The 23,683-nt window shown below is 42.4% G+C and overlaps 1 protein-coding gene across 3 annotated transcripts in view; it reads right to left on the bottom strand.

Annotated features, from left to right (window-relative positions):
• Nucleotides 1–3,324: 3,324 nt before the first annotated feature.
• SCLT1 (sodium channel and clathrin linker 1) overlaps nt 3,325–23,683 on the bottom strand; it is a 145,802-nt gene continuing 125,443 nt past the window's right edge. For all 3 annotated transcript variants that reach the window (XM_030191734.1, XM_030191737.1, XM_030191735.1), the window contains 4 exons: nt 17,052–17,248; nt 14,123–14,201; nt 9,532–9,627; nt 3,325–4,370 (listed from right to left, as the gene is read on the bottom strand). In XM_030191734.1, coding sequence (XP_030047594.1) covers nt 4,308–4,370; nt 9,532–9,627; nt 14,123–14,201; nt 17,052–17,248 — 435 coding nt within the window. In that variant the 3' untranslated portion in view covers nt 3,325–4,307. The remainder of the gene's footprint in view (nt 4,371–9,531; nt 9,628–14,122; nt 14,202–17,051; nt 17,249–23,683) is intronic.

Below are 23,683 nucleotides of genomic sequence, written 5' to 3'. Positions count from 1 at the left end.
AAACATCAGGAATGTGAACACCAAAGTAGATGTAAAAATCAGGTGGTTACTGTGCCTATGGTGCAACATTGTATGATTTTGAACAATTAGAGTGGTGGATCATTGAGCAGGTTCATATACCTTGGTTGGGTGGAGATTGGGATCAGCTGTTAACTGAACGGTAGGAATTTTGTTTTTTTTTTTTCATTTAAATTTAACTTCAGCATGGGGCATGAATGATACCATGTATTAAATGAAAACGGTAACGGAATTCAAACACGCGTGGGACAAACATAAAGGAATCCTGTTCAGAAGGAATGGATCCTAAGGAGCTTAGCCGAGATTAAGTGGCAGAGCCGGTGGCAGGAGGCGGGGATAGTGCTGGGCAGACTTACACGGTCTGTGCCAGAGCCGGTGGTGGGAGGAGGGGCTGGTGGTTGGGAGGCGGGGATAGTGCTGGGCAGACTTACACGGTCTGTGCCCTGAAAAGGACAGGTACAAAATCAAGGTAAGGTATACACAAAAAGTAGCACATATGAGTTTATCTTGTTGGGCAGACTGGAAGGACCATGCAGGTCTTTTTCTGCCGTCATCTACTATGTTACTAATCCAGCTTATAATCAAAAGTGATCGCTGGCCATCTTCCGACACAAATCGGGAGATGGCCGGCGATTGGCGATTTCTTAAAAGCGGTGAAATCGGTATAATCGAAAGCGCATTTTTGACAGCATCGCCGCTTTCTCGTCGCTTTGCCGGTGAAAGTTCAAGGGGGCGTGTCGGTAGATTAGCGAAGGCGGGACATGGGTGGGCATGGGCGAGGCTACCAGATGGCCGGCTTTCGCCAATAATAGAAAAAAAAAAAGCGGCGTTAAGCAGTATTTCGCCGGCTTTACTTGGTCCTTTTATTTTCACGACCAAGCCTCAAAAAGGTGCCCCAACTGACCAGATTACCACTGGAGGGAATGGGGTATGACCTCCCCATACTCCTCCAGTGGTCACCAATCCCCTTCCAAACTAAAAAAATAAAACTAAAAACCTTTTTTGCCAGCCTGTATGCCAGCATCAAATGCCGTACCCACCTCCATGACAGCAGAATGTGTTGTATCCTCCGACAGCCTTTCCCTGGTTGCGATGTGGCTCTCGTGTGAGTGTGACACCTTTTCTGTTAGGTGCCCTGCAGAGTCACATTAGCAATGCATTGTGGTGGGTGTAGGGTACTGGGCTCTACTCCCATGGTGCTTTTCCCCCCTGCTAACTGGGTCAGAGTGTGCCCTGTTTTGTTTCCTGTTGTAGTCCATGTGGTAGTGGCCATTTTTGTAAGCCAGTTTTAGTTCCCTTTCCTGTGTTACCCACGTTAGAGAACGTAGTTCTTACCTTGAATGGTGCTGAAAGACGGCATTGTACACCATTGTGCCAGCTCTGACCTACTGCTAATCTTAGTACCACGGGACTCTTTGCCAGTGGGGCACAACCTCTGATCTGCAGTTAACTGTGAGTAAATGTGGTTATTTCAAGAAAGGACTTTTTCAGAGAGATTAGTCTTCAGGTGTGAACTGGTGTGCCAAAGTTATTCAGCAGCAATAAGTCCTAGAGGCTGTATGCAGGTCCCTGGAGCAATTTTAGTGGGTGCAGTACATTTGTGGGTTGGGGGGGGGGGGGTTGGGGGGGCTCAGCTCCCAAAGTAAGGGAACTATGCATGTGGGAGCTTTTCTGAAGTCCGCTGCAGTGACCCCTAGGGTGGCTGGTTGGTGTCCTGGCATGTCAGGGGGGGCCAGTGCACTAAAAATGCTGGCTCCTCCCACGGCCAAATGCCTTGAATTTGGCCGGGGTTTGAGATGGCCAACATAACTTTCCATTATCGCTGAAAAACAAACCTGGCAAACTCCATGCCATTTGGCCGGGCTAAACTGTATTATCGAAAAAAAAGATGGCTGGCCATCTTTTTCGATAATACGGCTCCGGCCAGCTGTAGCGCCAACATAAATCGCCGGCGATCTATTTGGCCGGCGATGTTCGATTATGCCCCTCTATGTTACTATGTATACCATTGAATGGAATACCATCATTTGATGTTTATGTATTCAGCTTCTGATCTACAATATGTACTGGGTGTTCATATTAGTTACACCATCCTTTTAGGTATATTAAGAAGGGATCTCAGGCAAACAATCATTAAGCCTCGATCCTCAATAAAATGACTTTTATGATGGCGATATAGAAACTGAACATATTTTGACTGTAAATACAGCGACTGACAAATGAACACGAAACAGGGCAGCTCCTAGTGCTGCAGTCAAGTTTAGAAATGCCAGTGTTTGGAACATTGATAGCGCCTTATAAGCAACTTATGGTTTTGATATGTTTAGGGCACCATTACAACACATTCTATATTGTTTTGTGGATATAGATCAGTTGAGATCTTCAACATTTATATTATTGTTTTATGATATTTGTCACATTCACATAAGAAATCACGGGGATGTGTGAACTCAGTCACCGTTGTAAGCAGAAGTAGCTCCCAGCTCTAGTCTGCTCTAATGAAGCACTGGTGTGCGTTTTGATGACAAGCTGAGTGATTTCTTACACTTTAATTATATTTTCAAGTTATTCTGTTTGCACCATAATTTCCACAGAACAATACACAGTTATATTTTCAGAGAGTAGTAGACATTGGTATTGTATATTCTCTCTAACAGATGTTTCATTTTCACTTAATATTTTTTTTTTTGTTACATTTGTACCCTGCGCTTTCCCACTCATGGCAGGCTCAATGCGGTTTACATGGGGCAATGGAGGGTTAAGTGACTTGCCTAGAGTCACAAGGAGCTGAAGTGGGAATCAAACTCAGTTCCTCAGGACCAAAGTCCACCACCCTAACCACTAGGCCACTCCTCCACTGTTGCTACTATTTGAGATTCTACATGGAATGTTGCTATTCCACTAGCAACATTCCATGTAGAAGTCGGCCCTTGCAGATCACCAATGTGGCCGTGCAGGCTTCCGCTTCTGTGAGTCTGACGTCCTGCACGTACGTGCAGGACGTCAGACTCACAGAAACAGAAGCCTGCGCAGCCTTCTACATGGAATGTTGCTAGTGGAATAGCAACATTCCATGTAGAATCTCCAATAGTAGCAAGAGAATCTCAATAGTAGCAACATTCCATTTAGAATCTCCAATAGAAGCAACATTCCATGTAGAATCTCCAATAGTATCTATTTTATTTTTGTTACATTTGTACCCTGCGCTTTCCCACTCATGGCAGGCTCAATGCAGCTTACATGGGGCAATGGAGGGTTAAGTGACTTGCCCAGAGTCACAAGAAGCTGCCTGTGCCTGAAGTGGGAATCAAACTCAGTTCCCCAGGACCAGAATCCACCACTCTAACCACTAGGCCACTCCTCCACGCCATGTGACATCAGTAGCTTGTTGTTGATGAAGAGGAAACCAAATCCTCCTCCTCTAAGTTCGCCATCAGTGGATGATTGATCCTGATGCATTTATCGATGCTTGGTGTTGAGGGATACCAATGTATTCCCAGTATTTGGTAGTGCTACTCCTGAACTATTAGGCACCAGTGCTGATCAGACTTAGATGAATCAGGGAACCTTTTTGCTATTCATGGCCAGAAAGCACTCTTCCATAGTCAAAGGACTTAGGGGATTCGTAATCAAGTCCCAGGCACTCCAAGGATAAATTGTGAATATCCACAACCTACACTTTTTGAAGTCACTGATAGCTTTTTCTGGGCCATACCACTAAAAAAGCTGTAGCAAAACAAAATGACTGAATTTTAAGATAAAAAGGCCTGGGTGAACTGCCAAACACCAAAAAGGGGTAGCAGACAGATGAGCATGTAAGTATCCAAGAACAAAAGAGATCTACGAGGAATGGAGACCAATGAATGTGACAACATTTCTATGTATAAAATTACAATTTTTACAAGAATATACTGTGATGAGAAGGATGTAAGAGTCTGTGGAAAAATGTGAGAAAGTTCCATGAAAAAACACAGTATGGGAATGGTGCACGTGTGCTGTCGAGTCTCAAAAAGCTTCTAGAGATTGCTCTAAGCTGTGGAAGCCTTTTCCCATAATGGGCTCTATTGGATGACATCACCCACTTGTACCCAGGAGGAACAACAACTTCTAAATTCAGGTCTGCTAAGAAATTCTACTCTCGTCCATTCTCTTTCCATTAATCTGCAGTGAAAATGCCATAATTTAAATATGTCTTATTCCAAATACAAGTGCCAGGGTAGCCATGATTGTGCACCGATGACAGTTTTCCCCAAGTTGTTCAGTTGATGTTAAATGGGGCGGACTGAGTTCTACGCATTCTCAAGGTCCAGCATGGAAGCTGCTTTTCTCCTCTGGTTTGCAACCTGATTCAGCTACAATGAAAAGAAACAGAATTATTAGAATGTTTCATTTCTGTTTTGAAATCGGTTTTATATTTGAAGGCTTCCAGTTAAAACGTTTCAAGAGAGAAAGAATCCCTGAGCCAGTACGTCAGGCTCAGTCTCTGGCTGTCTTCAAGTCTAGGCTTAAAGCCCACCTCTTTGCTACTGCTTTCGACTCCTCACTTATCACCCTTACCACTGCAATTTCCCCACCCCTAGCTGTCTGTTCGTCTGTCCAATTTAGATTGTAAGCTCTGTTGAGCAGGGACTGTCTTTTCGTGTTAATTTGTATAGCGCTGCGTAAGTCTAGTAGCGCTATAGAAATGTTTAATAGTAGTAGTAATATACACATATACATACATACATGTTATGTGTATTTGACACCATATAAGTGTAAGCAAGTTTGAAAAACCTCAACCCAGCTAAATGCACTACCACATTAAAATTATAAGCCTGTCTAGTGGCAGCTGTCTTTTTTCCAACAAAATGTCGAGATATATCAAGGCATGTGAACTTCATCGTTTTCTAGACAGTGGGAGCTGCATTTTCGACTGCTAACCTCTTTTTCAGAATAAGATTATTAAATGCATTCTGCTTGTCTCAATTGAAAATGACAATACACTACACTTCCTAATTTAATTGGTTCCTATAAAGACAGTTACATGACTCTCAAACAGCTTAATGCACCCATTCATCTTATTCTAGGTTAGCAGAAGTGCTAGCTGGGAAGGTCTTGTGATCTTGTTAACTGCCTGCCTGACTGACTGACAGTAGCTGGAACACCATGCCTGCTGCTATGGGGACTAAGGATAGTAGAATCCCAGAAGAATCCTTGATCAAATGCAGTATAACGCAGGATTGAACAGGTACCCTTACTGAGAAGCAACATGTACTAGGACCTGACCAGAGCTCTGATTCAAACAAATCATACACTGAGATATGACAGGAACTTTGGTTCAAGTATAGCACTGTGAACAAACAGTTCCCAATAACATTTAATTAAAAATGATTTTTTTCAAACACAATTATATACATTTTAATAAAAATATTTATATAAACATTTATATTATGCAGTTGGATCCCACAAGAAACCTAATTCAAATATAATATGCACTGAAACACCGCAGTATCCCTAGTTCAAGCATTTCAAAAGGAGGATATTATAGGATCTCTAACTGAAATGCGTATTATTTATGTGGTAGATACTGTCGAATGTGAACATTAACCATCCTCACTTTCAGAGCCTCGGGAAGCGGGTACTATAGTCTCAACCAGGGGTTCCCAAACTTGTTCTGGGGGCACTCCAGCTAGTCATATTTTCAGGATATCCACAATGAATTTGCATGCGATAGTTTTGCATACCAAGAAAGCAATGTATGCAAATTGATCTCATGAATATTTATTGTGGATATCCTGAAAATATGACTGGCTGGGGTTCCCACAGGACAGGTTTGGGAATCACTGGTCTCAACTCTAGTAGATTCAAAAAGCGGCCATAAGAACTAGGGCCCCGATGCTCAAAACCTAATGCCAGCAACAAACGTGATTAGTGTTGGACTGGCATACGTGTTAGCATGTCCCAAATGCTCTAATGGTTTCAGTACTGGTGATGAAACCATAGTGCGGGTCGTATTTAAATGCGGTCATTAAGCACCCCGCACCAATTCCCGCCCCCTCCCAAAAATAACCACTCTCAGGTGTGTTTAGCACCTGAAAACGAATGTGTCGGGGTGGGTGCTGCAAGACAGATATGTTTGTGGTGGTGGTGGAGGGGGGTTATTGAGGTGTCGTGTTAGGGGGCAAGGGGCTTGCCAGAGAATGCATTTTTTTTTCCAGTGTCAATTTTTCAGTCAGCACCTGAGGAAAGTTGACATTTGTGCACTGAATAGCAGATTTTCCGCAATTTTAGCATGACATGAACTTACATGATCATTATTTTGAGCATGCCGATGCAATTTGTCAGTGCTAGATTCACAGTAGAGATTGCCTCCATCGCGAATCTTTGTGCATCAGGCCCAGGACAGGGAGCAGAACCGCTACAGAGGATTGTACTACGTACTCGTATACCACTTTTTTTTAGCAGATTTATTTTACTCTGTATTGATTGTTATATATTGAATTGTTGAGCATTGATTTTTACGTCATTTTTTATACATTCCATAATAATAAACTTTTAATTCCATTGTTCCTGAGGTTTGTTCAGCCTTCTTCTGTTCCCACTTCCCTGCATACCTCTATTTGTCCCATGGGACTTTGTTGTTTGGTTACTTTTTGGTTTCGCACATAGAGAAGAACAACCTAAATTATATCTATACGATACTAGGTTTCACATGAGTCACCATCAGGAAAAAGATGCCAATGTCATCGTAGATAATAAGTTAGAATCATTGGTTAGTGTGCAGCAGCAGAAAGAAAAGCAAACAGAATTTTAAGGAATTATTGGGAAAGGAATAGAGAAAGCAAATAGAATGTTAGGAATTATTAGGAAAGGAATGTAAAAAAAAATTAGATTACAATAATACTTTAATATCTCTCTATGGTGCAATCACACTTCAAAACCTGTGTGCAAATCTGGTCACCGTGTCTCAAAAAAAACATATAGCAGAATTAGAAAAGGTACAGAGAAGGGCAATGAAAATGATAAAGGGGATGGGATGATTTCCCTAAGAGAAAAGACTACAGAGGCTAGGGCTCTTCAGCTTGGAGAACAGATCGCTGAGGGGACATATGATAGAGGTCTATAAAATACTACTACTATTCAGCATTTCTATAGCGCTACAAGGCATACGCAGCGCTGCACAAAAATACTGAGTGGAGTGGAACGGGTAGACGTGAATTGCTTGTTTACTCTTTCCAAAAATACTAGGACTAGGTGGCACACAATGAAGCTACTAAGTAGTAAATTTAAAATAAACCAGAGGAAATATTTCTTCACTCAATATGTAATTAAACTCTGGAATTCATTGCCAGAGAATGTGATAAAAGTAGTTAGCTTAGCAGGATTTAAAAAAGGTTTGGATATTTTCTTAAAAGAAAAGTCCATGAGCCATTATTAAGATGGACGTGGGAAAATCCACTGCTTATTTCTAGGATAAACAGCATAATATCTGCTTTACTGTTCTGGGATCTTGCCAGGTACTTGTGACCTGGATTGGCCACTGTTGGAAACACGATACTGGGTTTGATGGATCTTCATTCTGTCCCAATATGGCAACGCTTATGTTCTTATACTTCCTGCTTTCTTCTTTGGAATCCTTTTTCCTTTGAATGCACCTACTTCTTGGCGTCCCATAGGACGTTACTTTTTCTGGTCACATCTTGATACAGCGTTTTTGGCGAAACTTTGGCCACAGTCGATGTGAATGAATGTCTACAAGTTGAAAAGCACTATTGTACTAAAGCTGTTTGCTTTTTTTTTGTATTTTTTCTTTTTGGAACCACTATGTTTTGGTGCCCTGGAATTGAAAATAAATGAGGTTTTAGTGATTTTTTCTGAAAAGGGTTTTTTTTTAATGACAATAAGGAGTTTAAATCCGCCAGTGATTTCATCACCCTTTACAAATTAAAAACTGGGTAGAGGAGCGGGAACAGAGGCTTTTCTCTTTTCAATATTTTTTTCTGATTGCACTTCATTTATATATTAAGGTGTTAAAGAATTATTGTCAACTTATTTTGTGAAAGAGTTTATAATGTCATATATACATGCACATTTGTTTGTAGAACTAAGTTCTTTTGGTGTCAGTTTTCTAAATTTTCTATTACATAGTAACATAGTAGATGACGGAAGAAAAAAAGACCTGCACGGTCCATCCAGTCTGCCCAACAAGACAACTCATATGTGCTACTTTTGTGTATACCCTACTTTGATTTGTACCTGCTCTTCAGGGCAAGACTGTATAAGTCTGCCCAGCACTATCCCTGCCTCCCACCACCGGCTCTGGCACAGACCGTATAAGTCTGCCCAGCACTATCCCCGCCTCCCAACCACCAGCCCCACCTCCCAACCACCGGCTCTGGCACAGACCGTATAAGTCTGCCCAGCACTATCCCTGCCTCCCAACCTCCAGTCCCGCCTCCCACCACTGGCTCTGGCACAGACCGTATAAGTCTGCCCAGCACTATCCCCGCCTCCCAACCACCGGCTCTGGCACAGACCGTATAAGTCTGCCCAGCACTATCCCTGCCTCCCAACCTCCAGTCCCGCCTCCCACCACTGGCTCTGGCACAGACCGTATAAGTCTGCCCAGCACTATCCCTGCCTCCCACCACCGGCTCTGGCACAGACCGTATAAGTCTGCCCAGCACTATCCCTGCCTCCCAACCTCCAGTCCCGCCTCCCACCACTGGCTCTGGCACAGACCGTATAAGTCTGCCCAGCACTATCCCTGTCTCCCACCACCGGCTCTGGCATAGACCGTATAAGTCTGCCCAGCACTATCCCCGCCTCCCACCACCGGCTCTGGCACAGACCGTATAAGTCTGCCCAGCACTATCCCTGCCTCCCAACCTCCAGTCCCGCCTCCCACCACTGGCTCTGGCACAGACCGTATAAGTCTGCCCAGCACTATCCTTGCCTTCCACCACCGGCTCTGGCACAGACCGTATAAGTCTGCCCAGCACTATCCCTGCCTCCCAACCACCAGTCCTGCCTCCCACCACCGGCTCTGGCACAGACCGTATAAGTCTGCCCAGCACTATCCCCGCCTCCCAACCTCCAGCCCCGCCATCCAATCTCGGTTAAGCTCCTGAGGATCCATTAGGCAAGCATTTTCCTCCTGCTCCTTTGGACTTTCAGTTCAAGTAGAACTGGGTATAGTATTCAGCACCATAAACCTTCATTCACAACTACCCAGTAATTCTTTTATTTATTTTGTATCTCCTCCAAACTCAGCTAGTTTGGTCAATGTGGAATACAGTTCCTTGGCCAGGTGCCAAGCACAGAAATTCCTTCTGGACGCCTGAAATCATAGGCTCTAAATCCAGGCACTGAGTGTTACTATTGTACAACTGGAGTGCCTTCCCTCCCCCAGTCACTACACTACAAGGAATTTAATAATTAACTTTGGCCAACTTGGAACATAATCTAAATATTTTGCAATGCTGATTGTGTAAATGTTATATTCCTGCTATGGCTTTCATGAGGTTGCTATACCTGATGGAATGCTGACGCTGCTCTCCGTTCTGCCTGGTCTAGACGCCTTTGAAGTCTGCTGGTTTTCTCCTGATACTCTGTCATTAGATTTTCATACTGTTGAAATGAAAGACCTCATTATGCATGTAACATTTTGTTAACAGGTAATATATTTTGTAAGTGCTTTCAGCAATAGATGTTTAAAAGTAAACAAAAAATACATTTGCCATATATACTTACATAGTTACGTAGTAAGTGATGGCAGATAAAGATCTGAACGATCCATCCTGTCTGCCCAACAGTCACATTCATTATCAATCAAGATTAAAACAACAATGAATGTGAGATTATATACTTGATCATGGTCTTTCTTTGGTGTTTCTGGGACATAGACCGTAGAGGTCCACTCAGCTTTGTCCTTATGTTCTAACTACTGGAGTTGCCGTCAAACCCCACTCCAGCCTATCCGAATCTGACCCACCATTTGTGGGACACAGACCGTAAAAATCTGCCCGGCACTGTCCTCACGTTCCCAAATTACTGGAGTCTCCATCGAAGCCCTCTCCCAGCCCATCCTAAACTGAATTACTACAGTTATTTGTTACATTTGTACCCCACATTTTCCCACCTATTTGCAGGCTCCATGTGGCTTACATAGTACCGTAAAGGCGTTCGCCAGTCGGTTGATAACAAATACAGGTTATATTGTGGTCAAAATGAAGTAGGTGTGTATCAGGCACCATGAGGATGGAAGGGATGAAGACTGTATATTGTCCAGCACGATCATTTGTTATGTTGTGTTGCTGGGTGTGAAGCACAGACCGTACACAAGCCAGCTCAGCACCGGCCTTAGTTTTTACAGCCAGAGTTGCCATCTAAGTTGAAAGGGGGCCGAATAATGTCAAGAAGTATTTTTTTCACTGAGAGGTTGGTAGAGACCTGGAATGTCCTCCCATGGGAGGTGGTAGAGATGAAAACTAATAACGGAATTCAAATATGTGTGGGAAAAAAACCAAAGGAATCCTGTTTAGAAGGATCGGATCCAGAGAAGCTTAGGGGAGATTAGGTAGGAAAGCCAGTGCTGGGCAGACTTCTGGTCTGTGCCCTGATCGAGGCTGAATAGATTTGGATGGGCTGCAGTGGAGCTTTTCAGGGGATATGACCACAACTTCAAAAATTTTAGAACAAGGACCGTGCCGGGCAGACTTCTACGGTCTATGTTCTAAAAAAAAAGGCAAGGTTAAGTCAAGATCGGGTATACATATGATAAATCACTTCATACCATATGGAATGAGTTTATCTTGTTGGGCAGACTGGATGGACCATACTGGTCTTTATCTGCCGCCATCTACTATGTTACATTAGGCTACTTCTCCACTGTGAAATAGGCATCGTTCATAGTCAGATTTGTTTATTGCAGTTCTCTTTATATACTATTACAAAGATGACAAATTAAAAGATTACAAATCATTCAGAATCTCACTGCTCTTTTTGTTATGTGAGACTGCCTCTGCATAAAAATATTTCATCTGTCTGATTTGATTATGGGTTGACTACAGCAGCTTATAATATAAATAGGATAGCTACTAACTTTGATTTTTAAAATATTCACTTTTCTTATTATGCTTTTGTGATTTATGGACTGAGTCTTACATTCCGCCTAGATTAAACCAAGAGCTTACTGAATTTTATGAGGTAAATGTAAGTCTTTCTAGGGTGTTTTTTCTTTGTGAGCAGTGCAAAGATGGGATAGTTATTTTACATTAACCACTTATATATGTACTGGAGCTTGAAAGCCCGCTAAATAGAAAAAATGCCTTTGAACGTTATGTTGATGTGTATTATTTTGATCTATTAGGTGAAAATTTTTCAACACGTAATGACAGTTTTACACACAGAAAGGATTTTAAAATATTTTATTTATTTGTAGCATTTGTATCCCACATTTTCCCACCAATTTGCAGGCTCAATGTGGCTTACATTATGCCGTAATGGCGATCGCCATTTCTGGGTAGAGAATTACAAATGATTTTACATTAAGGTGCATACATGGTAAAGTATAGTACAGTATGGTATTGCCTAGAGGTTCCTGAATGATTGAGTAAATCATAGCATAAGTTAGATATTCAACTATAGCAAGTTCCTTTCTGACATGAGAAATAGAGTGGTAGTGCGTGGTTTTCATTAGTAGTCATTGGGTTATCAGTCAGGTGTAGGGTACAGTTTGTCTAGTTCATGAAAAGTCTGCGGTTAGGATGGAGTGTTGTGGTATGCCCTCTTGAATAGATCAGTTTTCAGTAGTTTATGGCAGATTGTTAGGTCGTGCATTGTTTTTATGGCCTTCGGTAGTTTGTTCCATAGTTGCGTGACTATGTAGGAGAAGCTGGATGCATATGCGGATTTATATTTAAGTCCTTTGCAGCTGGGATAATGGAGATTCATGAATGTACGTGCTGATCTGTTTGTGTTCCTAGTTGGCAGGTCTATGAGGTCTGACATGTAGATCGGGGCTTCACCATGCACGATTTTATGGACCAGGGTGCACATTTTGAACGCAATACTGTGTGTCCAAACATACATACTGTCAAGATCACATACACTTATATGTGCACTGAGCACAGGCATTCCTGCGGACACAGCAGAAATAGGCTTGTTATGTATATGTGGGTAAACACACAGGGGCCAATATTCAGACCACGGGAGGTAGCTGGGCATTGAATATCTGGGTCTTTTTAGGCTTGTTTAAATTTAACCAGCCAATATTCAGCGCTGGCTGGTTAAGTTTAAACTGACCAAAGATATTCCAGCTATTTTGGTGGCCTAATTTGGCCGCCAACCTTAGCCAGCGATGTGCTGAATATTGGCGGGTAGCTGGTTATATTGCGCGATATAACCGACTACTCGCTAAGCGCTAACCAGCAACATTGAGCGGGAGATAACCGGCTATCTCCCGCTGAATATTGCTTGATAGCTGGTTGTTATTTAACCGGCAAGGAAGCCATTCCAGGCTGGTTAAATGGTTTTAAATATCGGGCGGATAAAGAGCATGTCCGTATTTATACCTTCTTTGAAGCAGGATTAAACTTGTGCATGAGCATTTGTGTGTTCTTAGGCAAATTGTGAGAGGCTTTTTAATAACAGAACTTAGGTTCCTATGTTGCATTTATAAAACATCAAGGTTACAGAGTGTTGTATTAGCTCTGCTTTAAGGGCTGGAATTCTTTTTTTTTTTTTGATGACTATATAAAATAGGCACCTTTTCTGATGCTCTACATAGGCTCTCTGTTATAAAATTGGAGTGGAGGAGTGGCCTAGTGGTTAGGGTGGTGGACTTTGGTCCTGAGGAACTGAGTTCGATTCCCACTTCAGGCACAGGCAGCTCCTTGTGACTCTGGGCAAGTCACTTAACCCTCCATTGCCCCATGTAAGGTGCATTGAGCCTGCCATGAGTGGGAAAGCGCAGGGTACAAATGTAACAAAAATAAAATATATACTATTGGAGATTCTACATGGAATGTTGCTATTCCACTAGCAACATTACATGTAGAAGGCTGCGCAGGCTTCTGTTTCTGTGAGTCTGACGTCCTGCATGTACGTGCAGGACGTCAGACCCACAGAAGCAGAAGCCTGCGCGGCCACATTGGTGATCTGCAAGGGCCGGTGGTGGACTTTGGTCCTGAGGAACTGAGTTCAATTCCCACTTCAGGCACAGGCAGCTCCTTGTGACTCTGGGCAAGTCACTTAACCCTCCATTGCCCCATGTAAGGTGCATTGAGCCTGCCATGAGTGGGAAAGCGCAGGGTACAAATGTAACAAAAATAAAATATATACTATTGGAGATTCTACATGGAATGTTGCTACTATTGGAGGTTCTACATGGAATGTTGCTACTATTGGAGATTCTACATGGAATGTTGCTATTCCACTAGCAACATTCCATGTAGAAGGCTGCGCAGGCTTCTGTTTCTGTGAGTCTGACGTCCTGCACGTACGTGCAGGACATCAGACTCACAGAAGCAGAAGTCTGCGCGGCCACATTGGTGATCTGCAAGGACCGACTTCTACATGGAATGTTGCTCGTGGAATAGCAACATTCCATGTAGAATCTCAAATAGTAGCAACAGTGGAGGAGTGGCCTAGTGGTTAGGGTGGTGGACTTTGTTCCTGAGGAACTGAGTTGGATTCCCACTTCAGGCACAGGCAGCTCCTTGTGACTCTGGGCAAGTCACTTAACCCTCCATTGCCTGCCACATTGAGCCTGCCATGAGTGGGAAAGCGCGGGGTACAAATGTAACAAAAATAAAAAAATAAATTAAGCCCTTTATGCCATATCTGGTAGTTCATATAGCTCCTTCTAACAAAGTTTATTGGAATGGATTTGCGTTTATACTGAAAGTTGTACATATCTCTATGAGATCTTTGGGAAAATGGCTTAAAAGTCTGACTAATTACATAAAATGAAAAATTAAACTACTTATATATTTTTCTCTAGTAGTAGTAGGGTTTCCAAGCAGAAATCTAATCCACTGAGAAAGAAGACACTCATTTACTTCCATTTGTAAGTGTATCAAGCCACTGTGGAAGGGAGCTCCCAGGAGGGCCATTAACTTACCTCAACTACCTTTTCATTTGCAGTCTCCAGCTGAGAAGAAAGCTCCTGGGAATGATGCTTCTGTTGATTCAGCTCACTTCTGTTGACCAAGAGAGACCAAAACAGCTTATTAAATCTAATGCTTATGCTAACTGTATTACTATATAAATCCTACTTAACCCAGATCTTTTGTTTCTGCTTCACTCATGTCTTCATTTAATTTCTTGCCCCAGGCCCAAAACCATATATCTAGTTCTGGCCTTTCATGATACGTGTGTGTGAGGACAATTTTATTTATTTTCCACCAATTACATTTTCTAAGTGAGGTGCGATTTAACCTGAGATACAGTACAAAAAGATACAAACGTTCAGTAATACACACTCAACAACAAAACTTCCCTAAATAACAACACTATGAACAGATAGTGAGCACTCTTAAAGAAAAGTACAAACTGTCCACTGGATACTTGGGGGTGCAAGTTTGGGTGCAGATCACAAATCTGTGCATAAACTAATTTTATTTATTTTTGTTACATTTGTACCCTGCGCTTTCCCACTCATGGCAGGCTCAATGCGGCTTATATGGGGCAATGGAGGGTTAAGTGACTTGCCCAGAGTCACAAGGAGTTGCCTGTGCCGGGAATCCAACTCAGTTCCTCAGGACCAAAGTCCACCACCCTAACCACTAGGCCACTCCTCCACAGTTGCTACTATTTGAGATTCTACATGGAATGTTGCTATTCCAACATTCCATGTAGAAGTCGGCCCTTGCAGATCACCAATGTGGCCGCGCAGGCTTCTGCTTCTGTGAGTCTGACGTCCTGCACATAAGTGCAGGACGTCAGACTCTCAGAAACAGAAGCCTGCGCAGCCTTCTACATGGAATGTTGCTAGTGGAATAGGAACATTCCATGTAGAATCTCCAATAGTAGCAACATTCCATGTAGAATCTCCAATAGTATCTATTTAATTTTTGTTACATTTGTACCCCATGCTTTCCCACTCATGGCAGGCTCAATGCGGCTTACATGGGGCAATGGAGGGTTAAGTGACTTGCCCAGAGTCACAAGGAGCTGATATGCCTGAAGTGGGAATCGAACTCAGTTCCTCAGGACCAAAGTCCACCACCCTAACCACTAGGCACTCCTCCACTCTAAAGAATTATTGGCGTTTTAACAAGTACTTCACTAGCAATAATTAGGAGTTATGCGCAGATCTGCCCTATTCAATAGCATGCACCCCTAAATTTCATATTGCACAACGTAAAAGGGAGTGTGGCCATGGAAGGGGAATGGGCGGGGTGGGGCATTCCCGGAATTTAGGCGCAATGTTCTAGAATACCTGGATTTCCACACCTAACCGCCATTAGTTGGGCATGAGCATTTACACTGGATTTTGGCAGACGTACGTGCTCACGACCAAAGTTAGGTGTGAAATGTGCGCTTACCTAGTATTCTATGAAAGTGGTTTTGTGCAGAAGGCCCTGTACAGAATACTTACTTAGTGCGCATCACCCAGGCACCTAACTTTGCTATTTATTGAAACTACCCCTATGTGCAAATAGTTCGCACTATTAACGACATTTGTTTCAAAACACACAAACAAAACAAAAAAACAAAACAGAAAAAAACCACTACAAAAATGTTCTGGTTGCCCATCCCTAGTGGCCACTACAGTCATGGCACACAGCCTTGTATGTTCATGACTACTGAAGCTTTTAGTGTAGCCTTAACATTGCAGCACTCTAGGCAACCAAGAAGATGTTCCACTCAATATGGAAATTAAAAAGAGTAAGCCCTTTCTTCTCAAGGACTGTCTTTCGAGGCCTGGTACAATCAATGGTACTCAGCCACTTAGACTACTGCAACGCACTTTATGCTGGCTGCAAAGAACAAATAATCAAGAAACTTCACACAGCCCAGAATACGGCAGCTAGACTCATATTCGGCAAATCAAAATATGAGAGTGGTAAACCACTATGAGAAAAGTTGCACTGGCTCCCTCTCAAAGAACGCATCACGTTCAAAATCTGTACCCTAGTCCACAAAATCATTCACAGAGATGCCCCAGCCTACATGCTAGACCTGATAGAATTACCATCCAGGAATGCTAAAAAATCATCCCGCACATTCCTCAATCTTCATTTCCCCAACTGCAAAGGTCTAAAATACAAACTAATGCACGCGTCAACCTTTTCCTACTTGAGCACACAATTCTGGAACTCGCTGCCGCGCAACTTAAAATCGATCTATGAACTAATTGACTTCCGCAAACTATTGAAGACCCATCTCTTTAACTAGGCATACTACAAAGACCAACAAATGTGAACTCCTTCACATATATCCAGCACTGCCTTGAATATTTGCTTGTTATACTAATATCATACTGTATCATTATCATGTTACCCAAAATCCTATGTAATACTAAATATTTATTTCTTATACATCTTCACCATTCATGATGTATTGTAAGCCACATTGAGCCTGCAAAGAGGTGGGAAAATGTGGGCTACAAATGCAATAAATAAATAAATAAATAAATATATATATATATTGCCTAAGCTGCCTAATAGCAAATGGACCTTTAGACTGAGCCAGATGTTAGAAAGCAGCTGGGAAACTTCTTTCATCTCCCACCTCAAACACATTACTTCAAAACAAAAATAACATTATAATGCATTCCTTTTTACTGTTAAATGCTCCTACTGAGCATTTCAAGTCCCTGAACTTACGAACCACCAAGGCTGAAGTGCTTCTGTAAAATCCACTTTTCCCCCTCTCATTTGACAGCACTGACAGAAGCCCTCATTTCTGAGGTTGTTCTGTCAGTCTTCTAGAAGATAATGCTTCTGAGGGACTGCCTGCATATTGGTTTCCTTGGTTTCACATAATAGTACCACAACAGTGACCACGGTCATAGAGAAAGCCAAATTTGTGCCAAAGAAACAGACCTCAGATTCTTGAGCCGGGTCTCAGCATTTTCCGTAAGCTTCTTTGTCTCTTCTTTCCATCTGCTGGTTGCCTTCTGTTGAGCCACTAGTAGGCGTCTCAGTTCATTAGTGGAGTTACGACTGCTCTCTTCCAATTCTGCTACTCGCACCTCAAAGGATTGCTCCTTCACTGAACATTCATGCTCCATTGTGCTTATCTGTTCCAGTTAAAATAAATGCATAACAGTCAGTCCATTTACCATCTCATTCTATAATCTTGTGCGCACATTTTTCTTGTGGGTTATAGAATAGTTCAAAACCAAAAAACATCTACAGAACTTCAAAATTTCTTCAAGCAAACCACTGTAGAGTGTAATATACGTTGCTAATGGATTCCCTTGACATCAAAAACACACAAAAAAAGAAAGAAAAGACCTCAACAGATCCAGGTGCTCACGTGAACTTGTCACTGGCGTTGGCCAATGATGACATAATAGCCCGTTGAGTGCTGGGAGTACACTAGTGACAAGTTCACTTGAGCATCTGGGTCTGTTGTGGTCTTTTCTCCTTTTTTTGGTATTTCTTTGTGTTTTTGATTTCAAGGGAATCCATTAGTAACACATATTACACTCTACAGTGGTTATAGAATAGTGCCAGTTATGCACGTAACTTAATTGATAAATTAGGCACTAATTGGAAATAACCACCCATAATTGGGGCACTAATTTGCAGTTGTGTGCATAACAGCACTTAGTCATAATTCTGTAATGTTAGCACATAAATCCTTTAGCTTGTAATCTGCAAGGGGTGGTTTAGGGGTGTGACCAGGTCTTACATGTGAAATTGACAGCACTTAGGTGCGAGCATTTACACCAACCTTAGACATGGAATAAGGGGTGGCATCTAAAGCACATAAATACAGAAACGGATGTTATAGAATTCACTCTTAGGTGACCTGTACAGAATTAACCTTTAATGTCCTCCTTCAATTGTAGGCATCAAGACATTTCTAAAATATTTGAATCTGCTCTCTCAATGTTTCAAAAAGCATTTTCCTGTTTATTTTCTTGTGAAATCCTGTTATCTGTGAATAATTGTAATTTCCTAGAATTCTTTTCAGTGGTTCTACTTACTGCCTTACCTGTGTTTGGTGACAAGTCATATCATCATGAAAATATGGCCGTAATCGGGTATCACACTGTGTTTGTAGGGGATGAAAGCCACAAAAAGCAGATGTTTTTCAAGAACTCTTACACAAGGAAACATTTCATCTAAAACATTTCATCTATCATTTAAAAGCTTTATAATGCAACCATGCAAAAGCTTTGCTAAAAAAAAAGAAAAAAAGAAAAAAAAAAAGAGGAACCAAATACATTATAATTTCAGGGCTCCTAAATATAAGAGGACAAAAAAAGGACCTCAGACTTAAGCCCAATAATTAATTAAATGGTGAGATTTAGTCACAACTGTTAATTTCCTTTCCTTTAGTCAGGCTGTACCATTCTTAACAAGTAGCTGTTATCCCATCCTGCCAGTAGAGGGAGGTAGAGAAACTGATCTTTTCCAGTGACATCACTGGTATAATCTGCTGGTGTTCAGTGGAAAGTTCCAGTAGGTCCCCTGCCAATGCAGCAGAATGTCTCAAAATGCATACCCATGTCCCATTCAACTACTGCAGCTTTACTTCCATTTGTACTTTATATTATTTATGTACTTTTCATTTCAACAGCACTAGAGAGAAAGACACAAAATCCCAAGAGTTCCGGTAGCTGCAGTCTTCCAAGGGAGGACACAAGGATGGTACACCCTGACTCAAGGAAAGGAAATTAACAGGTATGACTAAATTTTACCTTCCTTAGCATCTGGTCGTACCATTCTTTCCAAGCAGGTTGTACCTAAGTAGACTCACAGGGTGGGACAATACAAGCCCCCCCCCCACCGAATGATGGCCCTGCCAAAGTCCAAAAGGGATCCAGCTAATACATCCAATTTGTAATGGAGCAACAACCATGCTACCACCTGACAGATATTCTCCAGAAAAACTGCCTGGGCCTCTGCCCAGGTAGTTGCTTGTACCCTCAAGAGTTGCCTTGATCCAATGGAAACTTTAGATGCCATTTGGCCTTACCTAGAGCCATGGAAAACAGCAAGAGAATGATCTGAGAGGTGAAACTCATCCATCTCCCACAAGTACCTAAGTGAAACTCTGTGGATGTCAAGCTTCTGAAGCCGCCTAGCAGTAGGTTTCGACTCTCCCCAAATCCATGAAGGTGGATTTACATGAAAGGGGGAGATCACCTTTGGAGGAAGGAACAGTGTGGATGTAAACTGAATCCTCTGAGATGAGGAGATAGGGATCCTGATAAGACAAAGCCTGAAGCTCTAAAACCTTGCTAGCTGACACAATCACCAACAGGAAGGTCTTAGAGGCTGATTCAGAGGCTCAAGAGGTGGACATATAAGAATATTTGCCACTAACTATAAATCCCAGGAGGGAAGAGAGAGACGACCAGGAGGACACAAACAAGTGCTCCCCTTCAAAAAGCAAGTGATATCCCCATAAGCGGTAAGGAAAAGGCCCAGGATTTTAACTTGGAAATAAGAGAGATAAACTAACTGAAACTTAAGCAAATTCAGTCCCAATCCCTGATCAAACCCTTGCTGCAGAGACTCAAGAACTTCAGGAGTCTGTGCCTTCCAAGAGGAAAGTGAGCATATGCCAAGGAAGTGGAAGACATGCGTGCCTTAAGCAAGGTGGCAATCACCATGGGCGAGAACCCTCTCTTAGGTAGGCAAATCCTTTCAAGGGCCAAACCATAAACCAGAAGGAATCCTGATCTTTCATCTCCATTAGATCTTGCCTAAGCAATCTGCAACCCCTGGGAACAGGAGGTGGACCACTCACCCAACAGATGAACTAAGTCCATGTACCATGGTCTGCAAGGCCAATCCAGGGCCACCAGAAACATTAGAAAGGGATGACGTGCAATCCTGTGCAGTACCCGGCCTATTAGAGGCCATGGAAGGAAGACACAAGGGCTTCTCTCCCTAGGCCATGGCAGAACCAGGGTATCAATCTCGCAAGGCCACTTCCCTCTGGCAGCTGAAAAAATACACTGGTATTGCTGCTCGAGGCCCTGAGGTTGAAAACTGGCTGCCCCCTGCCGGTCTAAAAGGAGTTGAAAGGCTGCCCGCCCCAGCTCCCACTTCCTTGGATCCAGGACAGACTAACTAAAGAAGTCTGCCTGAAATGCCGGTGATGTGGACTGCCAGCAAGGTCAGCAAATGCACCAATGCCCAGCAACAGAGAGCATCAGACTCTAGGGCCACCGTCCTATTTGTTGATATAGGCCACTGCTGTGAAGTTGTCTGCTATCATCTGGACTGCCTTTCCCTGAACCAGGGGAAAGAACTCCACCAGAACCAATCTGACTGTTCAGACGGTTGACAGAGCAATAGGATCCCAGTAGGGACCAAAATCCCTGCGCCATTCAGTCTTCCCAGTTGAGGAGACTCACATCAGTGGTAAGCAAAACTAATCCAGTGGATCCAAAAGGAACCCCTTGAAGATGATGACTGGGAGTGTCTCACCAGTCCAGACTGCGCCTCACCCAGGAGGGCAGCAGAAGCAGGTGGTCAACACCCTGACAGGACAGAACCTAGTAAGACAAAAGCGCAGACTGAAGAGGGCACTTATGAGCACATGCGCAAGGTACCACCACCAGGGCTCCGGTTCTAGCCCCACTCCTGTTTAATATCTTTTATGTTTAAATCTTTTTTATTAAGAACAACCGAACTTGTACAGATTATGCAATGAAAGGAGACCAATACAAATAATCAATGTTATAACTCAAGTCACCATATAAGTGTTAATGTTTTATCCCCCCCTCCTACCTCCCTCCCCTTACCCACTTCCTCCCTTAAGTTTATTAACGAGAACCATCTTTGTAGAATGCAACAACATGTATGATATGCTGTTCAGGGTATTTGATATTAAGAAAGTCTCATCAGAACCACCAACATCCTTTCTTACGAGGCAGTAGCTTAATGACACGACCTACTGCAAAGGGCCTTGTTTCTTATAACCCTTCATCTAGTATCACCGCCTCTTATATGAGTCTTACAGCTTTATTAATGATATCAACACCCTTAAAGAATAAAACAGTTTCCATAATATCAGTTGTCAGCGGTACTCATCTCATAGTTAACCCCAAGCCTACCCCCTCTCACCCACCCCCTCTGTTTAATATCTTTTAAAGCCCATTAGCAACCCTCAAACAAGATCATGGAAACATCGGTCTACTATTACTCTGATTTTTATTTATTTTATTTTTGTTACATTTGTACCCCGTGCTTTCCCACTCATGGCAGGCTCAATGCGGCAGGCAATGAAGGGTTAAGTGACTTGCCCAGAGTCACAAGGAGCTGCCTGTGCCGGGAATTGAACTCAGTTCCTCAGCTCCCCAGGACCAAGGTCCACCACCCTAACCACTAGGCCACTCCTCCTTTTACTCTCACATCATCATCCTTGCCATTTAGATCTCACAAGCATTCAAAAATGTCTTCACTCCACACACAATGATATGATCAGATTTGATATCAGCTCTGGAGTAACTACATACAGGAAATCCAATATATTAGCATTTAACTTTCAAAAACGAGACTATGATAAAATGAGAACGGTGAAAAAAAAAACTTAGAGGAGCAGCTGTGAAGGTCAAAAATTTACATCAGGCATGGATGCTGTTCAAAAATACCATCCTGGAAGCCCAGGCCAGTTATATTCCACGTATTAAAAAAAGTAGGAAGGAAGGCCAAATGACAGCCGGAATGGTTAAAAAAAATGAGGTGAAAGAAACTATCAGAGCTAAAAGAAAATCCTTCAGAAAATGGAAGAAGGATCCGACTGAAAATAATAAGAAACAGCATAAGGAATGGCAAGTCAAATGCAAAGCGCTGATAAGAAAGGCAAAGAGAGACTATGAAAAAAAATTGCAATGGAGGCAAAAACACATAACAAAAACTTTTTTAGGTATATTAGAAGCAAGAAGCCTGCAAAAGAATCAGTTGGACTGCTAGATGACAGAGGGGTCAAATGGACACTCAGAGAAAACAAAGCCATAGCAGAGATTAAATTAATTCTTTGCTTCGGCCTTCACCGAGGAAGATTTGGGAGAGATACCAGTGCCAGAAACGGTATTTAAAGCTGACAAGTCAAAAAAACTGAATGAAATCTCTACAAACCTGGAAGATGTAATGGCGCACTTTGACAAACTGAAGAGTAGCAAATCACCTGGACCAGATGGTATTCATCCCAGAGTATAAGAGAATTGAAAAATGAACTTGCAGAACTATTGTTAGTAATATGTTATTTATCTTTAAAATCAAGCATGGCACTGGAAGATTGGACGGTGACCAAAGTAACGCCGATTTTTTAAAAAGGTTCTAGAGGTGATCCGGGAAATTACAGACCAGCGAGCCTGACGTCTGTGCCGGGTAAAATGGTAGAGACTATTATAAAGAACAAAATTACAGAGCACATTCAAAAGCATGGATTAATAAGACAAAACCAACACGGATTTAGTAAACGGAAATCTTGCCTCACCAATCTATGACTGTTGAGCCTGATATCGGTGCCGGGCAAAATGGTAGAGACTATTATAAAGAACAAAATTACAGAACATATTAAAAAACATGGATTTTATGAGACAAAGCCAACATGGACCTAAATGGAAATGGCCCAGAGTATCTGAAGAACAGGATGATCCGCCATACACCGCCAAGGACACTAAGGTCCTCTCAAGGACTTTCACTAACTACACCCTCTCCAAAAGACATTACATGATGTGATACCTGCAAGCGAGCCTTCTCCGGAGTAGCCCCCACACTCTGGAATGCATTGCCTGAAAGGCTCCGCTTAACACAAGACTACCTCTACTTCAGGAAGCAGGTGAAAGCTTGGCTCTTCAACTAAGCCTTTAATGGAAGAAGTAACTAATTTGTTAGTCTCACTCACACACACAAGGATTGACTCGGGCTGCACATACTGCAGCGGGACATGTTTATCCACTCCTACCCTAGCTGAGATAATAATTAACCATCTCTCTGACCTCACGTGCAACTTTCTTCAAATCAATCACCTTACTTTCTAATTCTTCCTACTTTCTTACTCATCTATATATTACAACTTTGCCTTACTCTTCACTACCAATTATAATGTTCTAGTACATATTGTGTTGTCATTGCAAGTAGTATACCATGCCATACTTTGTATTGTTCGAATATTTTTACTGCTCTAATTGCCTCCTGCTCATTTTTGATCTATTCTTATTGTACACCGCCTTGAGTGAATTTCTTCAAAAAGGCGGTAAATAAATCCTAATAAATAAATAAATGGATTTAGTGAAGGGATCCTCAGAAGCTTAACCGAGATGGGTGGCAGAGCCGGTGGTGGAAGGCGGGGCTAGTGCTGGGTAGACTTCTATGGTCTGTGCTCTAAAAATGGCTGATACAAATCAAGGTAAGGTATACACAAAAAGTAGCACATATGAGTATCTTGTTGGGCAGACTGGATGGACCGTACAGGTCTTTTTCTGCAGTCATCTACTATGTTACTATATTGGTACTCTATGATTTCTCAGGTAGACCCAATA

The sequence above is a fragment of the Microcaecilia unicolor genome, chromosome 2 (assembly GCF_901765095.1).
Source record: "Microcaecilia unicolor chromosome 2, aMicUni1.1, whole genome shotgun sequence".
Lineage (NCBI taxonomy): Eukaryota > Metazoa > Chordata > Amphibia > Gymnophiona > Siphonopidae > Microcaecilia > Microcaecilia unicolor.
The sequence above is the reverse complement of the archived record's forward strand: the minus strand, read 5'-3'. Positions and strand labels throughout refer to the sequence as shown.